The sequence below is a fragment of the Macaca fascicularis genome, chromosome 9 (assembly GCF_037993035.2).
Source record: "Macaca fascicularis isolate 582-1 chromosome 9, T2T-MFA8v1.1".
NCBI classification, from domain to species: Eukaryota; Metazoa; Chordata; class Mammalia; order Primates; family Cercopithecidae; genus Macaca; species Macaca fascicularis.
In genome coordinates, this window is record NC_088383.1 from 35,133,596 (window position 1) to 35,158,130 (window position 24,535).

At 36.9% G+C, this 24,535-nt stretch overlaps 1 protein-coding gene and 1 long non-coding RNA gene across 51 annotated transcripts in view; both read right to left on the reverse strand.

The window, feature by feature from the left end:
- Positions 1-24,535, reverse strand: part of PARD3 (par-3 family cell polarity regulator) — a 717,421-nt gene that overhangs the window by 272,559 nt on the left and 420,327 nt on the right. For 45 of the 50 annotated variants that reach the window (XM_045361920.2, XM_045361921.2, XM_074001408.1 and 42 more), the window contains 4 exons: positions 19,351-19,442; positions 16,899-16,982; positions 2,393-2,518; positions 856-1,238 (listed from right to left, as the gene is read on the reverse strand). In XM_045361920.2, coding sequence (XP_045217855.2) covers positions 856-1,238; positions 2,393-2,518; positions 16,899-16,982; positions 19,351-19,442 — 685 coding nt within the window. The remainder of the gene's footprint in view (positions 1-855; positions 1,239-2,392; positions 2,519-16,898; positions 16,983-19,350; positions 19,443-24,535) is intronic. The other 5 variants (XM_074001405.1, XM_074001399.1, XM_074001397.1 and 2 more) reach the window with 1 other exon arrangement.
- Positions 12,052-12,422, reverse strand: LOC135965055 (uncharacterized). The gene is made up of 2 exons (XR_010577898.2): positions 12,296-12,422; positions 12,052-12,127 (listed from the first exon to the last, which is right to left on the reverse strand). It is a non-coding gene; the product is annotated as an uncharacterized lncRNA (long non-coding RNA).

The following is a 24,535-nucleotide window of genomic DNA, read 5'->3' on the forward strand; positions in this document are numbered from 1 at the left end:
AGGTAGAAGGACTACTTGAGGCCAGGAGTTCCAGATCAACCTGGGCAACATGGCAAGACTCTATCACTACAAAAAAATTTTTAAATGAGATGGGCACGGCGGCACATGCCTCTTGTCCCAGTACTTGGAAGGCTGACGTGTGGTGCTGTGGGCTACAGTGAGCTATGATTGTGCCACTGCACTGTAGCCTGGGCAACAAAGCAAGGCCCTGTCTCAAAAAAAAAAAAAAAAAAAAAAAAAAGAGAGAAAAGAAAAAGGAAAGAAAAGGAAAAGAAAAAAAAAAAAAGAAAGGGAAGTAATGCAGTAATTCAAGAAAACAAAAGACAAGAGCCAATGGCCTGGCTTCTCAGCAACCTACTAAAAACTCCTGGCAGCCTCAAACAAATCAGTTCCTCCCCACACCAAATACTAGGATTGATGTGCACTACCTCTCAAGTCTTCTTTGAGGGCTAGACTTAGACAGCAAATGGGGCAGTCAAAATGGTCAAATCCTTACTATTGTTCTGTGTTTGATATTAATGTCCCGAAGCCATTTTCATTCACAATCAAAAATTTTACTGCAGTAGTAGCTGCTATCTTCTTCTCATAGACATATTTTAAAGTCTTATTCTCTGCACTTTTACATTTTAATTTCTACAGAGCAAAATAAACCTGAGACATATAAGAAATACAATTTTAAACGTGTTAAAAGGTAAGTAGCTTTTAAAAATCTATCAATTCTTTCACAAAATAATGAGATAAGACTTAGGGTGCTTTGGGTTAGTAGGTTGACTTTTAAAATAAATTCCATTTCAACCCTTGTGTGTTGCTACTAAGAAAAGAAATTCCACAAAACAAAAACAAGATAGGTTATACCTTTCTTAAGCTGGATATTAAGCCTCTTGCCTATTTTTTTGGTGTTATAACCACTGCTTACAGTCGCACTAAATACATTCTGAGGTGCCGAGGCTGGAGCGGATGGTGGTTTTCCCGAGGGGTGTGCGCTATGAGGTAGTCGTGAGTGAGAGTCTATCTGCTCAGGCGGGTGGTTCAGTCGGGGTGCTCTCTGCACCGTGTGAAGCCCTGCACTGTTCACACTCCTGTTGTCAATATACTGGCTGTCAGGGCTAAAACGGCTTGAATAGTAATTGTTCTTCTCACTTTGAGATAGTTGTTCATACTGTTCTTTATTTGCTGCAGGAACCACATGGAACCAAATGATGGGTGTACGCATGGCTTGGCGAAACATATGTTGTGCTCTGGGTTTGAGAAAGAATAGAAAATTAGCAAATTAAGACTGGCAGACTAGAAGATATTATGAGCTTAATTAAGTATACTAATTAAGCAATAAGAACTGACAGGCTGTTGAAATTGAAAAGCAAAATTCTAATAACCCATTTATCAATCAAGTTTGTAGCTCTGATCTACGAATAGCTGTTTCTTCAAATATAAATTTCTCTTTCTCTCAATAAAAATAAAAAAATTATCTACAACTACAGAAAAAATTCTGTTCTCTCAATTGTAAATCATTAAACATGTTTTAAGTACAATAGAGGTATTATAATTTCAATAATAGAAACCAAATGGAACCTTCTCTTTACAACATTGTCTAATACAACTTGTAGACATTACAAAATATTTCCATTTAAGTTTTCAAAGAAAGAGCTTTATAATTATATATAGAATCTTGGATTGGGTTAGATGTGTATTTAAAATTTTTAAAATACACACACGCACACTTAGAAGGCTATAGAAAGTAACTATTAATTATCTATTAAGTTGATATATGCAAAAATCTCAAGAACAGCAATCCAGGCTCAATAATTCAAAATGCTGACAGCTGTGGGTCACAGTGCAACCATATGACCAGCCTGGGAAGCAGCTCTTTCTCATGCTGGTTCCCTGGTCAGGACCCCAAGTTCTTAAGAGTTCTGTTTGCTCCTGCCTTGTTTTATAAGAACTGGCCAACTTTTATGTTTTTCATTGACTAAGGGCCTGAATCAAGATAAAGTATATCTGAATACAACCCAATATTGAGGTGCAAACGAGCTTTATCTGCCTGTTTGTATCTAGAGAAATTGTGTGCAGCAAAGGTGGATGGGTGAATTAAAGTATGATAAAAATGGGCACACTGTCAATTTTCCAAAAGGGGAGGAACCAGCAAAACTGTAAAGCTGAAACGGGGGCTATGCTACTTAAGAAGAGCTATATCCATCAGAGGACATTTTGAAATATAGTCTAATGGTATTAATTACTTTGAGTATGATTAAATTTTTAAAAGCTAATGGCAGAAAATATTCCTGTCTAGTATACAGACTGAGATCACAGATATGTTGTTTGAAGCATTTCAACTGACTGCACTCTGTCATGCCTAATGCAAGTAAGAAGAGAAATGCAGCGAGCACACACTTACTGTTCAAATCTTCTATTTCGAAGGTCGCCATCATTAATCCTGACAATGCAATCATTCTCATGAAAAAGATTTTCATGTTCAGCTTTACCACCTTTCTCCAATCGTTTTACTAATAACCCCAGGGTTCTGGAACATTAAGAATGCAAATGATTACACATGTAATATCTCCACCATGCACACTGCCCTACCACTTTAATGCTGATATTATATTTACAAAGACTTCCTTACAAAGAAGCATGTCAAAATCACTATTCATACATTTTTAAATAACAGACAAAAATCACAACAGTTTAAATGATATGTAAAAATGCATCCCTTCCATAAATGCGAAAAATCATTTTCTGGCTGGTCAGTATTATGTTTCGAGAACAAGCTATAACACTCTCTCTGTTTACAAATGCCCCAAACAGAGCTCGCCTAATGGTTGAGTGGGTATTGCAGTGTGGAGCATGGATAAGCATGTATTTTTGAATGACTTGGGCAATTTTCTGTTTTAAGCCAGCTGGTATGCTAGCTTAAAAAACGACTGCAACCCCCATCTTTCTGTGAAAATAAAGGTAATGAGGAAAAGCTAACCTCATTGCACTGCAGGTTTGAGAATGATAATAGGAAAGATTTCAGAAATAAAAGAGTTTCTGTGCTTTGCATTTGAATTTGATAGTGCTTAGTATTGTGAATTTCAAAACCTGTTAGGTCTCCTAAAAGTAAGTCATTTATTGTCAATATTCCCATTTGGAAAAACAAATGACCAAACAGAAAAACAGCAGTGAGAGGTTCAAATAATGCCAATCGCCATTCATCTCTTTCATATATGTACTCACTCAGGTTGAAAGAAAAGTGTGAATGACCTTTGAGAGACTCCCTACTTGCTCTAGAACACTAACTTCATAACTCACAGGACATTCAATACAGACTGGGACAAATAGGAAATACTTCTTTAAATCACAGTATAAGCAACAGGGGTCTTAACCTAGCTCGGATTGTTGTTATTTTTTTACTCTTACTTTTTTTTGAGATGGAGTTTCATTCTTGTCATCCAGGCTGTAGTGCAATGGCATGGTCTTGGCTCACTGCAACCTCCACCTCCTGGGTTCAAGTGATTCTCCTGCCTCAGCCTCCCAAGTAGCTGGGATCATAGGCATGCGCCACCACGTCCGGCTAATTTTTTTGTATTTTTAGTAGAGCCGGGGTTTCACCATGTTGGCCAGGCTGGTCTCAAACTCCTGACCTCAGGTAATCCACCCACCTCAGCCTCCCAAAGTGCTGGGATTACAGGCATGAGGCACCGCACCCGGCCTGACTGCTGTTAATTACTTGGTGGCTGGCATAAATTTTGTATCATGATATTAAAATTTTTATATGAACTTATTTTTTGTACTTCCAAAATTTGTATTTTCCTTCATAATCCTAATAAAGAGACAAAAATGCCTAGACAGGCACTAAAATTGAGAATTCTGCATAAATTAATATTGAAGACATCCTAATTTTCAAATAACATCTATATGATTTCCAAGAGAATTACAACTTGCAGTCATCTGTGTATGTTTTCCAGTAGAAATATACCAAAATAGATAGCTGCTGCTTCTATACTTTTCCAGTAATTGTTGTATCTGTTCCATGGGCATTTATCATATTCTTCTGTTATATACATACCTTATCTCTACTAGTGCATTGTAAGCTCCTAGCAGAGAACATAAGATTCAGCAGTTCAAGCACTGAACTAGTAGTAAGGTCTTGATAAATGACAACTGAATGAAGGCATGATTGAGTTTAGCTGAGGCAAACAAGTCTATTTCTAACAAGCTTTTTGCAAAACAAAATACAAGTGAACAGAATTTAGATTCAGACAATTTCTTCACGAAAGTATCATTTCTACTAAAGATATGACGAAACTGAAATAAATGAAACACAGGCAAAAGTCCTATTTCACTTGTTATTTTGCAGTTTAACATTTTTACGAGTATTTATAAGGTCATAATTTCATTCTAATTTTTATTAATAAATATGAGGTGGCATTATACTAGAGTCAAGCCTATCAGTTTGCAAGAACTGTAATTTTAGCAGTTGAGAATCAGCACCTACTAGTGTAAGAGTCTCAAAATATTAGTGATTAGCAAAAACAATATTATGTAGGTAATATTTAGTTACTTACTTTACATAGTTGCAGCTATATAAAGACATAAAAGTATCTCAACTCAAAGGTAAGAATAAAGTACACTGATTTACCTTCAGGAGCAACTTAACTCTCAGTTCACATTTGGGAGAAAGAGATTCCGTAATATGCCAAACTAAAATTTAAGTTATTGTTTAAATGTGATCATGTCCATAATTTATCTCCCTAGGATTCCCTATTGTTTGTTTCTATCTGCAACTGAACAAAGTGTTCTATCACAGGAATCAAAGGCATTATAGGCCGGGCGCAGTGGTTCACGCCTGTAATCCCAGCACTTTGAGAAGCCGAGGTGGGCAGATCACCTGAGGTCGGGAGTTCGAAACCAGCTTGACGAATATGGAGAAAGCCCGTCTCTACTAAAAGCACAAAATTAGCTTGGCGTGATGGCGAGCACCTGTAGTCCCAGTTACTTGGGAGGCTGAGGTAGGAGAATCGCTTGAACCCGGGAGGTGGAGGTTGCAGTGAGCCGAGATCGCGCCACTGCACTCCAGCCTGGGCAACAAGAGCGAAATTCCGTCTCAAAAAAAAAAAAAAAAAAAAAAAAGGAATTAATAAGATAGATCTATGATTCCGATGAATGAGGAAGATTAGTACAAATTAAATCACAGTTATTGATACCACCTAGAACATGCAGAACATAATTTGAGCACTTCACTTTCAAAGAACATCTTGAAGGAAACAAAGTCTCAGTCACCCACCAGTAATCATAACAGAACCACATGTGAGGTGCCACAGCTGTAGTTAAAAGCCACCACTATGAACCAAACACATTCTTGGAATGTATATGCTTTCAGTCCTTGCAATAAAAATATGCCCTACCAAGACTCACTCCAGTTAATGAGTTTTTAATTGGTGAAATCCTAAGCGATTTCTCAATATGACTACATATTACTGTAATATACGACTAATAATTAGTATGTTTTTATGTATTTTGAAATATTTTGTGTAATCTAAAATAGTCCATAGAAAATTTTTAGAAAAAAATACATATAAACTGTCTTTAATGGAAATTAGCAGTTAATTAGCACTGATCATTTATTTAAATTTATAAAGGTATCTTGGATACATGTATTTATGATAACTTAAGATAGTGTAACTTATAAATAGTTTCACTTTAATTTTTTTGAGACAGGATCTTGGTCTGTCACCCAGGCTGGAGGTATACTGGGCTCAATCACAGCTCCCTGCAAGCTCAAACCCCTGGGCTCAAGCAGTCCTCCTGCCTCAGCCTCCTGAGTAGCTGGGATTAGAGGTGTATGCCATGACCCCTGGCTAGTTTGTTTGTTTGTTTGTTTGTTTGTCTCGTAGAATTGGGTTCTTACTATGTAAACCAAGCTGGTCTCGAACTACTGGACTTGACCTCCCAAAAGTATTGGGATTACAGGCTTGAGCCACTGCGCCCAGCTGAAATCTGCTCTTTAATTCTACAAGTGACATCAATAATTTTTTCAGATAAGTAGATGAACAGATTTATATTTGTCTCATAATTTTTCTGTTTTAAACCTATGTGTTTTTTTCTGGTAATCATCTAGACTAGTAATCCAAAGTAAAAAAGCATACCATGCTTCATTTCTTGAATGGTTGTCTTTCTAAATAAGTCCTCATCAATGGCCAAATGCATCAGTAATCCTAACAAACAGTACAAATTCTACAAATCATAAACACACCACGTAGTTAGAGAAAATATAATGGAAATTTATTAACTGAGGCTTTAGCAACCAACATTGTTATAAGTCATGAAAATCTCAGATTCCTTTTACTCAGTACTAGAGACCTGATGGGGGGCTGGGAGTTAGAGAGAGGAAGAAGATTGCAGAAGAGAAAGAACTTCACCCCCGACAGACACAGCAAGAGATCAGGGAATCAAGGGAACAGACTGAATTAAGGTGAAGTTAGTAGCCTGCTGATTTCTAAGTACTTAACCACACTATTAGAATCATTCTCTCAAAAAGAACGGATTAATTTAAAAGGGAAGTGGTACAATCTGCAAAATTATCTCATTTACTCCACTAGGTGAAAATGATTACAAAGGAATGGGAATGAACTATCAAAAGAAAAAAAAAATCACAAGAAAATTGAACAGATAACAGCTACACTGACAATGAAAAGAACCTCTAAAGGAAATCAAAAGTAGTAAGAAGAGACACTTTCCTGAAAAATGTGTGCTCGCAAGCAGATATACTTCCATAGTCCCCATCTTCAACTTAAAGCTATATCAAACAATGTAATTAAAAACAAATTTTAGGGATATATTTTGTAAACTCAACTAGAAATCAGAATTTGTTCTAAAGTAATAAAGAACCAACTGCCTATGGTATGGCTGCTTCAACAGTTTTATTAGAAAAAAGAATCAAAGCAAATGAAGTTCTAAACATTTTGGCATGTCAGTGTGCTGGCAGAGAGAACAGTGTTCCTTCTTGGTAGCTAATGCCAGAATTCCTTATTGGGGCAAACATGTTCCATCCTAAGAAACCACTTTGCAAAAAATAAAAAAGGTAGGTGTCAGGAAAGGAGGAATTGGAGTAAGCTCTGTTTGGGGAATTGTTCTGGGAGCAGAACAACCCCAGATTGGTTATGCTAGGAGAAAAGATGTAAGAAAAAAGACTTGGGCATTTATTAGTGGGGTAGCGCAGATTTAAGAAGAAATGACTACAGGGTTTAGGGTTATGTGAAACAGAACCTCCTCTACCTTCCTTATGAATCTAAGGTAAACCCTACTTGGCTCTATGCTTTTAAAGCAAATGGACTTTTCCTGATGGATCTGAAACATCCCCAAATCTATTCCTCTTCTAGTTTCCTATATTTTCTTCAAAATTTGAAAAGAAGAAAACACTACATCCGCTGCATACAAATTTCACTTCTGAATAATTTTCCTAATACAAAAGTATGTTACACACATATTTCTTTCAAGACTTCATTTTTGAACAATGTTTCTTTAAAAAAAAAGACAAGCAAGGGTACAGTAGCACGAAGCGAGCCATTGAAATGCTGCATCTTTGTACATGATTTTGGAGCACAATTAGAAATTTAACTACTTAGATTATATTAAGGATTGCAGCACTACATTTTTACAAGGTTCATTAGCCTAATTATACACTTAATTAAAACAAACGCAGTCACACATGTTAACATTTTCAATTCTAACTATAAATTACAACCAATGATAAAACTGAAAATAAGTAACAAATGTTTTATTGACATCCAAATTGGCTGAGTAAGTCTGAGTTTTGCGTTGATAATGTAAACTACCACAACTGCCACCCAGCTGTATGGAAATGATTATAATTCATCTTAATAAAGGCTGACACAGTATAAACATCACAACGGTAGGGAAGGCAGAATATAAGTGGGCAGAGTAGGGTCTCATCAACAAGAACAGCTCAGCTCCCTGAATACAGCCCATGGGGGGCCAGCAACCACCTACATGAGCACAGAAAGTACTACCACTGAAAGCATGAAAGTCAAAAGGGGAAAGTTTAAAGGAATGCCAAGTTAAAACTTTAAATCTTAATTTTTTTTAGAAAAACTTCAACGAACGAGATAAATCAGGCCAAAAAGGTAAACACAGATAATTCCTTTAGATTAGAGCAGAAATCACAGATGTCATATTGCTATGTTTAAAGAATATGATTCATGTAAGTGTAAACTGCAACTTTTCTAAAACCAATGCATATGTTATATAGTTCTTCATTATAACAAACGAGTCTGCAGCTGAGAATGCACAATTGAAAACTTTCAGACAAAAGACTATTGATTCAGCAAATAAAGTTAAATTGCGTTTTTTTCAAAAGTAATTAAATTAAAATTGACTCAAAGTTCAAGAGCATATTTATTCTCAGCTAGTCCCGTGAAGTTCAAATTGACTGTAATTCTTCATTAGCATATGTACCCAATTAACTAAACAAATGTGTATTGGGATTCTCAATTTTATGATATAATAGTAAATTTTCTCCCAGATTCATGATATAAGAAGAAAATGATCACTTTCTCTGATTGGGTAGACTAATCACTACCTACCTAGACAACCAGAATACCAAACACCACTGGAGGGAATTTCAAGGCACATAACAAAAGATAAACTGAGTTTAAAATCTCTTCTAATGATTTGATCATTCTTTTTTTTTTTTTTTTTTTTTTTTTTGAGACGGAGTCTCGCTCTGTCGCCCAGGCTGGAGTGCAGTGGCCGGATCTCAGCTCACTGCAAGCTCCGCCTCCCGGGTTTACGCCATTCTCCTGCCTTAGCCTCCCGAGTAGCTGGGACTACAGGCGCCTGCCACCTCGCCTGGCTAGTTTTTTGTATTCTTTTTAGTAGAGACAGGGTTTCACCGTGTTAGCCAGGATGGTCTCGATCTCCTGACCTCGTGATCCGCCCGTCTCGGCCTCCCAAAGTGCTGGGATTACAGGCTTGAGCCACCGCGCCCGGCCAGATTTGATCATTCTTATTAGCTGCCACTGCCAAGGACCTTGCTAAATGATTTACATATATTTTCTTATGTAAACCATACAAAAGTCGTGATTCCTATCCTTCATAGGTAAGGAGTAGGGCTAAGTGAGGCTAACTTGCCCAAGGCCGCATTACGTAAAAAATACTGAGCGAGGTATCCTCATCCAGTCCTGACAATCCCCCTGCCAATAAAACGAGGACAACATAAGGTCAAGTCAGTCACTGACTGACACAGAGAGGTAATACAAAATTCCCAACTTCAAATCTGGGGGAAATTTTGTGTTTTCAATACATAATAGAGCAAAAAATAATAAAGTATATCTTAGATGAACAAAAGGGTATAACAAACAATGTAATTATAATCCTGTAAATCTTAGTTGAGGGGACAGTGAAGCTCAGATTCTGCTGAATTAAATGGATGAGTACGATATATCTCAAGACCACCCAAAGATGTTTGCCTACTAGTCTTATAAACAGAGAAATATCAGTTTATATTTGAGGGAGAAATTACTCAAGACATGAATGCAGGATGTAAAAAACAAACTTTTATATTTCAGTGATTTCCTGGATATAGATTAATTACAAAACACAATCTGCATATAGATGATTTTAATCACCTTCTAATTAATCTATATTCAGGTTTAAATAGAATGCAAATACTTATGAAATACATATTTTTCAACAGGGTCACTTTTATTTCAACTCAAAAATGCAAAATATTAAAAATATTTTCTTAGTGGCCAGGTGTGATGGCTCACACCTGTAATCCCAGCACTTTGGGACGCCGAGGTGGGTGAATCACTTGAGTTCAGGAGTTCCAGATCAGCCTAGGAAACATGGAGAAACCCTGCCTTTACCAAAAATACAGAAAATTAGCCAGGCATAGTGGTGTGTGCCTGTGGTCCCAGCTACTAGGGAGGCTGAGGTGGGAGGATCACTTGAGCCTGAAGATCCTGCCACTATACTCCAGCCTGGGTGACAGAGTAAGACCCTGTCTCAAAAAATATAAAGAAAGAAAGTTAAAAAAAAGAATAAATACATTTTAAAAATAAAAAATATTCTCTTAGAGATGTGATTTCATTTTTCAGCTTAGATGATGGAATTTATGGACAATAATGTAACTAAGCAAATAAAGAGGGGAAAAGTCATAAAAATAAACTTAACACAGAAACTGAAAAAGCTTTTTACAAAGGATGTTGACACTTCACCTGATATTCTGAATATTACATTGAAGATAAACAGATGAAAAAAATTATTTGGGATAAAAATCAAAGTTAATCAGACAAATCAAATGATGGCAAATCGGTAAAAATTTTAGAATAAATTAATAAATAAGATACCTGCCAACATGAGTCAGTAGCGGAAAGCCAGCCCCACACCCAGAGCTCCTTCATTTCCCTCACCACCATCTTCACAGGGCCTGATTTGCCTACTGTGAAACTTCAGATTTTTCCTTAAGTCTAAGATTGATAAGCAGATGTTAAGAAGGATTGTTCTGTGAGTACGTACTACTAATGAGAGTATGGTAAATGGGTTTGTATGGTTTTTTCAACGTCCCTTCTTTCTGAGAATCAAGGGCCTGCACTCCTGGGAATTAATATGTAGTTACAATAAAAGAGGATTTCTTATCAAACAGTAAGTGGAAATGAAAATCCTGTACACTCTTGTCCCCCAAAGATATGAACAGAAAACAGAGGTGAAGGAGTTTTAGAAATGAAAAAATACTAGAATGTAAAACCATCATGGCAGCCATTTTTATTTGTTTGGTTCCCTAGGGCAAGGGCTGACAACTGCAGCCTATGAGTCCATTCAGCCAGCAATCTGTTTTTGTAAATGAAGCTTTGCTTATATCTTGTCAATGGCTGATTTCACGCTACAACGGCAGATTTTCAGGGCCATGATGCTAAAATACTGATTATCTGACCCTTTACAGAAAGTCTGCCAATCTTTGATCTAAGATATCAAAGGCACCAAAAATGCTAACTAATAGATACTAGATCTAAAATAAATAAATAAAAGTTTATATAAACACCAACATAAAATTACTATTTTCACAAGGAAAAGTAATGTGAAACAAATTTAAGTGCCACAAACTTAAGAATAAAGGTAGATGTAAATAAGTGAGAAATGTCCATTATAGAAAAGATCCGGGCCAGGCAAAGTGGCTCATGCCCATAATCCATTCACTTTGGGAGGACAAAGCTGGCAGATCACTTGAGCCGAAGAGTTTGAGACCAGACTGGGCAACACAGGGAAACCCCATGTCTACAAAAAAATATAAAAAATTAGCTGGGCATGGAGGCACTTGCCTGTAGTCCCAACTGCCTGGGAGGCTGAGGTGGAAAATTCACCTAAGCCCGGCAGGTTAAGGCTGCAGTGAGTCACCACTCTCCAGCAACAGAGTGAGACCCTGTCTCAAAAGGAAAAAACAGATGCAGAGAAGAAAACTTTAGGCCGGGTACAGTCACTCACACCTGTAATCCCAGTACTGTGGGAAGCCAGGGTAGCAGGATCACTTGAGGCCAGGGGTTTCAGACCAGCCTAGGCAACAAAGCAAGACCCAGTTTCTACTTAATTAATTAATTTAAAATGTTTTAGCCACAATTATTTTCCATAGGGGAAAAGATTTAGAGTATCTACTTTAAGTTAGACTATGAAGCCCAAGTAAGAACACTAGTAATTTTTTTTTTTTTTTTTAAACAGAGTCTCACTCTGTCACCCAGGCAAGAATGCAGTGGCGCGATCTCGGCTCACTGCAACCTCCGCCTTCTGGGTTCAAGCGATTCTCCTGCCTCAGCCTTCTGAGTGGCTGGGATTATAGGTGCGCATCACCACGCCCAGCTAATTTTTGTATTTTTAGTAGAGACGGGGCTTCACCATGTTGGCCAGGATGGACTCGATCTCTTGACTTCGTGATCCACCCGCCTCAGCCTCCCGAAGTGCTGGGATTACAGTTGTGAACCACCACACCTGGCCCATCCCTCAGCCTCTAGAGTAGGTGGGACTACAGGCACCCATCACCACATCTGGCTAGTGTTTGTATTTTTAGTATACATAGGGTGGTTTTACCACGTTGGCCGGCTGGTCTTGCAATCCTGACCTCAGGTGATCTGCCCACCTTGGCCTCCCAAAGGTCTGGGATTACAGGCATGAGCCATCATGCCCGGCCTTATTTTATTTTTGTTTGTTTAAGACAGGCTCTCACTTTGCCATGCAATATGGAGTACAGAGGCATGATCATGGCTCACTGCAGCCTCAAACTCCCAGATTCAAGTGACTCTCCCACCTACACCTAAGCCTCCCAATTGCTGAGACCATTGGTGTGTGCCACCACACTCAGCTAACTTTTGTATTCTTTGTGAAGACAAAGTTTTGCCATGTTGCCAAGACTGGACTTGAACTCCTGGCTTCAAGTGATCCTTCCACTTCAAGCTTCCAAAAGTACTGGGATTACATGCATGAGCCATCATGTCCAGACTCAAACACAAAATCTTATCATTTCACAGGTCCAGTCCCTATTTTAGCATACAATTTTATATGTTGCTTTTTATATACTTAACATTATATCATAATCAAATTTATATTTCATGAGAAAGTGTCAGAAATACTTCTTAACCACCATCCAGGCCAGGAAGTATCATTACCGTTTATTTGTTAATATAGTAACACCATATCTAATATGGATAGTCAAGGGTTCATTTGCTCCTGCACTGATTACGCTTTACTAAGCAATACCTATGGTCCTGTAGACCAATACCTACAACCAGGTTCTAGAAATACTTAAAAAAAAAAAAAAAAAAAAGGCAAGATTCTTCTGCCAAAGGTAATCACAATTATTTGGCATAACCTGCCTGAAAATAGTGGCATTTGTGGTTTAAATAAAGAGATTATGTTTCCCATTTGTTTTTGAGACAGAGTCTCACTTTGTCACCTAGGCTGGAGTACAGTGGCATTACCTCAACTCACTGCAACCTCAATCTCCTGGGTTCAAGTGATTCTCGTGCCTCAGCCTCCCATGTAGCTGGGATTACAGGTACCTGCCACAATGCCCGGCTAACTTTTGTATTTTTCATAGAGACAGGGTTTCATCATATTGACCAGGTTGTTCTTGAACCCTTGACGTGAAGTGCTCCACCCACCTAGACCTCCCAAAGTGTTGGGATTACGGGCATGAGCCACCGTGCCCAGTCGATGTTTCCCATTTAAATCAAGAGGAAATGAAATGATATGGGTGAAATAAAAATTGATTCCAAGGTAAAACATTTCAGGTAAATGTTTGTCTACTAAGAAAATAATTTAAAAAAAGGAATCACCAAAGTAATGAAACTGTGAATGAATAGTTCTAGATGAGGATCAGTTAATTTTATTTTTGAATAACATACAAGAAAATAACTCAAGAGAAACATCATCATGGGGAAGATAATATTGTCTCTCTACCTATTTGTCTCCATTTCTAAATATCAGCAGGTAGTCAACTAAGGCAGGGGTTGGGGGATGAGCTAATTGTCATTAATGCCCCTGACTGAAAAACAACATTCAACCTAGTCTAGAAAATAGTTTTGAAAGTAGGCAGTGCAAGATTCTTATTTTAAAAAACTTAAGCCAGGCATGGTGGCTCACGCCTGTAATCCCAGCACTTTGGGAGGCTGAGGCGGGCAGATCACTTGAGATCAAGTGTTCCAGACCAACCTGGCCAATGTGGTGAAACCCAGTCTCTGCTAAAAATTCAAAAACTAGCCAGGCATGGTAGCACACACCTCTAGTCCCACCTTCTAGGAAGGCTGATGCAAGAGAATTGCTTGAACCCAGGAAGCGGAGGTTGCAGTGAGCCAGGATCTCCAACCTATGCGACAGAGTGAGACTCCACCTCAAAAAAACAAAAAACAAACAAAAAAATCCAACAACAACAAAAATTTCATCATACATCAGGACATAATAAGATCTAAATGGCTGTAAAAATCTCGCTAACATTAACTTCACAAGCTTACATTACTATTTTCCTTAATGACATTTGGTATTTGAGGTGGTCTGGGTTGTGTTCCTTCTCTTCAAAATATACAGTTGGGATTCTGCATTATTCCTTAGACTCTTTGACTTTGAAAATCTAAATGAGAAAGCAATACTGACATGTATTTGTCACTTTTATAAAAGTAAGTATTCAGTAAGTGTTATTCAATTAGTTATCCTCCAAAATTGAGAACGCCCAAGAATGACTGGAATTTTGTATAAGGGAAGTTATCTTGGAAATTTCTACTTACATATCATGAATATATATTATTGTATTCCTACTAGATATATCTGAAATTTCTTAATTTCACTTAATTTCTTCCTTTCTGCTATACCACATTGCTTAATTTACGCTTCCACAAGCCACCACGGAGTTGACACAGCTACCTTTATAAGCTATCATCACATTTAAAATCATCTTCCACAACAAGCCACTTTCAGTTACCTAATTCAGACCATTCTTCCCCTATCAGTTCACAGAGCACCTATTATAGAACTATATCAACATTTATCACATAATTATAATTGTGTGATTTCTTGGCTATGACTCCATCTAGGCTGCAAATCTCTGGAGGAAGAACATATTCCATTCATCTTCGTTTCCTAGCACCTAACACAGGGACTGTCACAAGAGAAATGCTTGGAAAGGTTTCTTATGAAATAACAGGAATCCATTTCTGAGCATTTCTGAGAATGAGGAAGGTGGGTATCTCTGGGCTCTTGTAGATTTGTATCTGTCAATCTGAGCAGACCACCTACTTTTTCTCTCCCATTGTTAATCCAACTGTGAGGAACCATGACTATCATTTCCACAAGGAAGCTTAACTACGTAACACAGGTGTTGGAGAATCACAAACTATTTCTGTTCTGTTTCCATATGAAAATTGGTGATGCCTAAAAAGAGATTATAACCAATCTGTTTTTCTTAAATCTGTCTGTCTCTTTGAAAATCTCTGTGCACAACTTTCTTCATTAAGTGCCAAACTAACAGGGCTTAAAAATGACTCAGCTATAAAAGAACTTCTAGTTCTGCAAAGACATACTTGTTTTCTTGAATCTGTTTGGTGTATCAAAATTAAACGCCATGGTAACCAGAAACTGTGGTGGATTTTGTGAAATGCCTTCCTTTGACTTAATCTAGATAGTAAGTTTATTTTTCTGTCTTACTCTCCTTTTGCTTTAGGCTTTTCATCTGTTCACTTTACCCTGATATCCTTTCACGGTGAGGTAGAAAATACGCAATAAATGACAGAAAATATAATAACATGTAATTGCAATGCTGGCTCAAAGCTGGTACAAACACAATTAAATCTCATTTGTGATGAGTTAAGTTTCACAGGCATTTTAAGGCATATGCATATTGGGAAGCTATAATCCATGCATTTTACCTTATCTTTTTTTTCCTACTCAGGAAAGACATGAAAACAAAATTTAACTTTTGAGGTAATTTAGAACTCGATTTCTTACACAAAATAAAGGCAAGTCCATGTTGAAAATAATATTGTTTAACTATAAGTTATTTGAAGAAATGTTAATGCTTCTCCAAAGTTAAAAAAAAAAAAAGAATTTTAAAGAGAATTTAAAAAGTAAAAGCAGCTACAACTATGAATATAACACCACTCGAAAATTCAAGGTGAATTTTATACCTTGTTATGTAACACTACCATTCAAGCCTCATTCATATTCCAGCAGAGTTCTAAGTCAAGTTTCAGTTTTAGAATACTGGATGAACCATGAGAGATGAAATCTGAACTCACCACAGTTACTTACATGTAACAAGAAGGTACCACCATTGCTCAAATACTCATTTTAAAAAATAAAATGCATGGTTTAATCCCACACATCTATCTATTACAACACCCTAGATGCCTGTAATTACTTGACAACAGTTTAAACTAAGTTCTATGGTCTCAGTCACTGCTGTAAGTCTACCCTCCACCTTCCCCACTTTTTCTCACCATGTAAAGAAAGTTAAAATAAAAAGAAAAAAAAAAGGTGATAACAATACAAGAAATAAGTTAAAAATTAAAAAGCCAAAACAGTTCACAAATATATTTTCCCAGGTAATCATTAGAAAGTAAGAGAAGATGCAATTAAATTAAACAAGTTAAACATGCACAAGTTCAGACTCATGGGGAAGGATGCGGTGCACCTCACTTGTCTATGACAGAGGTCTGCCAAGCCTTTGTTGGAAAATCAACTCATACTATCTGAATACATTAAAACCAAAAATATCACAACAGTTCTATCACACACAAAAAGGAACAGAATCAAGGAAGCTGATATAACATTTGAAGTTTTTAAGGATGCATGTTCTGTAGAGTAATGAAGTTGAGATTAACAAACAGTACAACATTTTTAGACTCTGAATGCTCAGAAATCTATGGCTTGCCTGATTTTTTAAAATTTCATATTAAAGGTTTTTAACAATAAAAAAACTGATAAAAATGAAGAACTAAATAAACACAAATTTAAAGCTTAAATCAAATTTAAGTCATCCACATAATTTTTATTGCATTAAGCTTTCCCAAAAAAACTACTTTTATGCTCTCCTTAACACTGCAAATCCATCTGGAGTTCTGACTTGAAAGAGTCCATCATCAATTTACAGCAAAGTAAAATGTTTGCTTGAGTGTGATGAACAATAAATTTATTAGGATAATTCAAATGCCATTTCTTCATGTTCCTGCAAAACCTCTCTTCATCGGGCTAAGTGCTTTCTGTGATTATGACATATATATAGGAATGAAGGAGCAGTTGCTTCCAAATGAGAATGTTTCCTATCAAGCATATGCTAAGTCAACACCACTCTCCATCTAAGCATAAATGAAGATAAAACACTCTACATTATGATTCAATTAAAAACCTCCAAGATACGTTACCTGCCGCCTCGAGCACTGAAAGGCACTACATGGATTCCCAGAGGCCCTCCATCGTTGGGGACTTCTACGAGCTTTACCATATCACTGTGAGACAATGATGAATGAGGGAGCATGAACGTGTACTGTAAACAAACCAAAACCAAAAAGCAAAACGAAAAACTGCAACAACACAGACACACAATAAACAACGAAAGAGAACAGAACAAAAATCCCACCAAGCACACAGGCATATATATACATATTCTGGAATATAAGCATGGTGATGAAGGCAACATTAAACACTACATACCTGAACACTAGTCTGATGGCATGGAGGGAGAGCAATCATCAGAGGTAACTACATTAAAATGACACAGAACATTTCTCTTGGATCGACCCTATTCTTCTGTGTAATACAAGTTTATGTGTTTCAAGTCAAATCTTTAGATTTACACTGAAATTCTTCCATCCCAACACCTATGTCAAGGACTCTAAAGATTAAGTGAATAAAGATGTTGCAGCTACAGAACACTTTCTAATTTACAAAGTGCTCTTTTATATGTCACATCATTAATCCTTCCAATAATCCAATGAGATCCAAGTTTTCACTACTGTAAGTGACAGTCCAAGGGAGATCACCATTGTCATTACTACTCACTACTTCATGACAAGTCAAAGTCACTATTTCCTAAACTGCTATAAGACAGCTGCAAGTGCAGCTTATAAAACCTTTCTCAAAGCCAAAAGGCATCTACTACAAATCAAATAATTTTCATAAAATGGCTCATCATCAATTTTCTTTTTAGAAAGGGAGTCTTGCTATGTTGCTCAGGCTGGCCTAGAACTCTTGGGCTCAAGCAACCTTCTCACCTCAGTATTCTGAGTAGCTGGGACTACAGTTATGAAGCTATTTATATGATATGACATAACATGAAGTTACTTCTATTACAAAACTATTCTGTGGAAGGAACATAACCTTACATACCGTATGGATTTGTCAAGTCTCTTCCATGAATCTTTACTATTAATACAATAAAGCCTGAGTTTAATGAAAATTGGTAGAGACAATGTAATTTTCTAAACTATTTAAACGAGATTCTGCTTTCTTTGTAGATTTTTTCGTATATTACATCAGAGGTCTAAGCAGTATTTACCTAACAACCAATATTTGGAAATAGTACTTCAATTAAATATATATTTCAAGCCAGCTGGAAAACAATCAATTATTACCAATGAATTTCACAAAGATCACAACATAGATTTTATGTGATGGAAAATGCCAATTTTTCAATTATGTTTCTAATATAAAAACCTGAGGTTATCCTATATACTATGAATGTCCTACATAAAGACAGGAATATCAAACAAATCAAAATTTAAAACATATGCACAGATTTAATCACATGTACTAATTAAGACAACATAAAAATTCTTCCATACTGCCAAATGGTTAAATGGATTTTTTATTACTTTTATTTTTTTACCAAATTTCATAAAATTCTATTTTGGATACTGATTATCCCATTTGAACACCTATCTAATCATTGGTTTGTAAGCTAAGAATAGTATAACTTCAATAAACTGATTTTATCCCACATTCCAAAGAGAACTATGGCATGGCAAGTACTTTACTAAATGTAAATCCTCAGTTTGCTGACTGCCATACATTCAAACAGCATCTGATCCTAGTGCCTGCTTAATCTCACTTCTCTTGGAAGACCAAGAGAAGACAGAATTAAGTACATAAATGTCAATGTCTATATCCCCAACTTTTACCCAAAGTCAAAGAAAAAAATCCAAAATGACTGTCCTCCCTGCTCTAAGCTACCAAGGAAAGAAGTCCTGAGAATGCCTACCATTTACACATGTCAATACGTAAAATAATCAGAACATTGTGGAACAAATAGGAGATTTTTCTTTGTCCTTTTATATTTAAAATGGTTTTCAAGGTCCCTAATCTAGGACCTCCAATTTTTCATTAAATATCTAGAGAGATTCTATTTCTTCAAACTACAATAAATACATATATATACACATACACTATAATAATTAATGCTAACATGATCTAACTAGTTTTTCAAGTATGTCTGCAAATTTTTTTAATTTAGCAAAGTGAAGAACAAACACATGATCAAAATATTGACACACAAAGCAATCTGAAAAGAGTTATGGTGTTTACAGTGTTGTTAACATGACAAACATCTTCAATCAAATACTATTTTATATTATAATTTAATAGTATTTGCCAGGGCATGAAACTCAGGACAGGTAGACATGAACTTCCATGCTATACTGCTTACATTACATAATTAACTCAAGAGATAAAAGATGTTCTTTATAAAAACAAATCAATGCACGGCATGTTTTTAACTAAGCACAAACATTCCTCATGCCATATGCTTTCAGAATACTTGCTGCAATTAATGACGCTACATGTACATTGCAAATTTAGTTGAAACCATCAGTAACTTACTCCAGAGAAAAGTTGGGTATATTCTCCAAACCCGTGTCAGCATGTCCAACAGGTTCAACACGACTGTTATCCTCTTCTGTCCCATCCTCATCCTAGAGGCAGCCAACACAAAGAACAGTACAATCTGTGTTAGGTTTCTTGCTGTAATGTGAAAGGAAACTGGATAAAACGGGAATCTAATAGGCAGTATGATTATGGTAACTGTTTCCTCGAAGAAGGACGACCTTTAATGACAGGATGAGTGTGTGTTGTAAAGAGCTAAAACTGAAAACAAGAGTCTCATGAGAGAGTGTATCCCAGAAAGTGAATAAGATATACTACTGGGATAAGGAAAGAAAACAAACATACAAAGAAAAAAACTTATCTTTATGCTAATTTTATTATCTGGTCATTTTTCACTGCTTTTCATGTATATTTTAGGAAGTTACTATATATTACTCCATTGTTACGATACATTGATAAACAAATATACATGACATTGGAAATGCATGTTTGAAAACAGCTTCCTACTCAAAACGGTTAAAACAATTACAAACCATAACCATTACCAAAAGCTTCAAAGTCATATTTCTCAGTTCTTGATTCCTACTAACATAGCTCGTCAAAAGGAGCATGCAGTGGCATAGTTCCAGACTTTACAGCCTTCATCCCATACAATTTCACATAAAATTATCCTAAGCCAATCGACTGATTATTTAGAGGTGTCTGTAAAGGCATTAAGGTCTTAGCCATAATGGACCACTTTTGTTTACTTCTGTGCATGAAGGACCAAACAAAAGGACAAGCAAAAGGAACAAAATACTCAGCCCTCATCCTCCTATGCTTCCTTTGACAAAGGCAATATTTTGTACAAATTGTTCCAATGTGTTGCAGAAATCCAGTAAGTTTGCTGGTGTTTATATATGTCAGTTTATTGAAGTTATACTATTCTTAGCTTACAAACTAATGATTAGATAGGTGTTCAGATGAGACAATCTGTACTCAAAAAGGTGCCTGTGGAATAAATGTGATAGGTCACAAAAATAAATGAAAAGCCACCCAAGAATATACCTTCATTTATAATCTCGGCCACTGTCTTTTCATTAAAGAGTTCACTATTATTAATAGTTAAAAGTTGGCTTTTCAAAATCATTTGAATAATGATAAAGATACCTAACTGAGATCAATGGACTTACTAGCCAGATTAGAACAGTTAAGAGATCCTCAGATTCTCCAAACACAATGATGGAGACGTACTCTCTGGCACCTAGTAGAAGCTCTGTATATGTTTTGCTAATTAAAGTAAAATCATGCCTAGGAATCTCTGTGGTAATATGTTCCCCAAATGCAACTAAGTAAAATGTATTTAATCCATTTCTTAGAAGTTTATATGTATAATTTATGTATACATATAATTTGTTAGGTTTATCTTTTCTATTACATAAATTTGACAATGATGATTTTATTGTGAACTTTTTCAACATAATTCATAGGTGCACATATTGGGAACTTATTAAGCCATCTATATTAGGACAGGAAGTCCAACATTGGAGAAAAATTTTATATTTTCAATCATGCTATTTGGGAGACTCAGTGGAAATGTGCATGCCATTAACAGGAACAACAATCAACAAAATGATAAGCAACAGTTACACGTTCAAGATACAATGTCCAACAATATATTAAATCATTGAAGAGATACTAAGAGAAGGCAAAGCAGGCAGTAAGGCCCAATTGACATTTCCCTTTCAAATCTATGAGAAGTAGAAACTAAGGGCACCAAGCTTTTCTATGAGTCATAGCTGTATTCTGTGCTTTCTAGATGGTGGAGCTCTGCATGAAGCCAGGCTATTTGATTGATGATGCTGTGTCTTGAGAGGCTCTAATATGTACTTCTCAGTCATCTATCTCCTTTAAGCACCAGCACATAATACATTTCAAAGGTTAACCAGCATCTTGAACCTGCCTGAGAACTGCACGTGGAATGTAAACACGAACTCCCAAAATTATGCTTTTCCAATGGGAGTGGGGGCAGGAAGGAGAGCAAATGTGATTTGTTTATAAACCAGATGTAGCACATAAAAATAATCTTACACATTACAGATCTTTTTTTCAGGATTCATTAATAATTTAAGGACTACTGAAATGCCACCAAGATGTATCACCACTTGAAACACCTATGTTGCACTATGAAACAGCCACATAAATGAAATGCCCCAAACTACAATGATAAAACAGTCACTGATAATTCACACATTGTTCCCACAGTGGCCATTATCAGGAACCCAAGAGCATGGAGAATATTATTTCATGAAGCTACACACAGTGTCCAGTTTGGATGGCAACATTCACTGCCCTAAGGCTGAGCTGCAGTTGCTGTGGAACTTCAACTTAGATTTTCCCAACATTAGGAAGTGTAAATTATCAGCTCCTATATGATTTTATTCTCTTGTCTGGTACTTTTTTTTTAAAGCTGTGACTAAATGTAGTTACTTTTAGCAAGAACTATACACTGAATTCCATTATAACTACAGTAAGCAAAGCTGTTATTATGTATGTCAAATCAATATTTAAGAGCTATACAGTACTGGCCAGGTGAAGTGGCTCACGCCTGTAATCCCAGTACTTTCAGAGGCCGAGGTGGGGGGACCACTTGAACCCAGGATTTCAAGACCAGCGTGGGCACCATGGTGAGACCCCACCTCTATTTTTTTTAAAGTAAGAAAAAAATAGAACTATATAGTATTAATTTAAACTAAACAGTGCCAAAGAACTTTCAGATGATACAATCCAGCCACTTGTTTCTTTTTTTTTTTTTTCTTTTTCCTTTCCCTACTCTCCATTTCATAGCAGAGTACAGACACTAAGAGCTTGGGTTCAAGCATTAAACAGACCTGGGCGTGAAGAGCAATTCTATCATTTGCCAATTTTATAACCTTATGCAAGTTATGTACCTTTCCATGTTTCTATCCCTTCTTCTGTAAAATATGAACAATATAAACATTTTCCTTGGCTGGGTTTAGTGGCCCACACCTGTAACCCCAGCACTTTAGAAGGCTGAGACAGACAATGGCTTAACACCGGGAGTTCAAGATCAGCCTGGGCAACGTAGCAAGACTCAGTCTCTACAAAAAGCTGGGTGAGATAGTGTGTGTAGTCCCAACTACTGGGAAGGCTGAAGCAAGAAGAAAGCTTGAGCCCAGGAGTTCAAGGCTGCAGTGAGCTATGACCATGCCACTGCACTCCAGCCTGGGCGACAGAGTTAGACCCCCGTCTCTCTCTCTCTGATACACACACACACACACACACACACACACACACACACACACACACGTAGTTTAAAAACTCTTCCTCAGGCCGGGTGCGGTGGCTCACGCCTGTAATCCCAGCACTTTGGGAGGCGGAGACAGGCGGATCACGAGGTCAGGAGATCGAGACCATCCTGGCTAACACGGTGAAACCCTGTCTCTATGAAAAATATAAAAAAATTAGCCGGGTGTGGTGGCGGGCGCCTGTAGTCCCAGCTACTCCGGAGGCTGAGGCAGGAGAATGGCGTGAACCCAGGGGGTGGAGCTTGCAGTGAGCCAAGATCCGGCCACTGCACTCCAGCCTGGGTGACAGAGCAAGACTCCGTCTCAAAAAAAAAAAAAGAAAAAAAACCTCTTCCTCTCAGGACTACTGAGAGAATTAGTAAGAAAATCCTCCATATCACAAGCATTACATGGTGCCTGACACATAGTAATTACCCAACAAATGGTAATTTATAAACATTATTGAAGACAGAAATAGATAATACGTATATAATATAGAAAACATACCTTGATAAATCTTTTGGGGCAATTATGTACAAATATAAAACATTTTAAGGGTATATACATGTATTCATCTATTCATACACTTTACCTTGCAAAACAATTTAATATGAAACATATTACCCACTCAATCAAATAAAAAACATATTATTTATAATTTAGAAACTTGCTGACACCTGGTATTTACTGTGCTTTGCTATGTACAAGATATTTTCATTGTAAAATGTCTTCAGGACAAGTAAAGAAACCAAGAAAAAGATAACTAAATGCTATATACAATCAAGTACATGGCAACAAGAAGAAAACTCTATGGGGTGGTGGTTGAAGACATTTTCAGAAAGAAAGTAGATGTAAAAAAAGTAGGAGGGGTCTAGGATTTTTAACCTACCTGAAAGCAACGGCTTCATCAATGCTGGCAGAAGGCAGAAGATTCCTGGGTCACAGACAAAGAACTATTCACAACTCACAGCCACACCGTTAGCCAGAATATGACCCTTTTATGTAGTGGTTCCTCAGCTAAGATTCTCACAAGGTGATGTGAAGAGGATCCAGGGACACTGGCACACAAAGAACAACTCTAGGCTCAGGGAACCCAAATCTTTTATACAGACAGGGAGTATCCTTGCTTGCTGCTGTCAGACGACATCCTATGCCTAGACAGCTCTACAAACATCCTTGAAAAGACTGTCCACATTGAAGGCATCTGTTCTGTTTTTTTTTTTTTTCCTAATACCTCCTCCTCTTAGATGAGGCATCTGTACAAAATGCAAGAGAATCACGAGGAGTTATCTCAAAACTGCAGAGTTTAATTGAAGGATTGACAAATGATAGCATGTGGATGATTGCTAGGAGACTAAAACTAGGAATATTATTAACAAATGATTATGATAAAAATGCCTTCTGAATAGTGATATTAAATTCTACTAAAAGTCGTATCTTCTATACTGAAAAAAATTCAGTGTAGAACTACATGCTTAAAAAGACCAAGCATGAAAGATAAAAGAAACTTTGAGACACGCAAAGAAGATCTTTACTTCCTTCGCATGAACACTTTATTATAAAGCTCTTTTTGGATGTGCTCCAGCAAAATCCAGAAAACACAGTAAGAAATCAGTCAGAACCCAAGGAAAGTCCTAGAATATGGGAGAAAGGGCAGTTTAGGGAAGCAGGCAGAAACCAGTTCAGATAACAGCAGGAGGATGGAGAGGTCTAGTAAGTATATCTCCATGAGAAAAAAAGAAACTAGTAATTGGTCTGATATTATTCTAAAAGTTCTTTCATTCCCCTTTAGTTTTTCTCTTTTTTGACATGGGGCCTTGCTATGTTGCCCAGTTCTAACCTCAGACTCCTAGGCTCAAACAATCCTCCAGCCTAGGCCTCCCAAATAGCTGCGA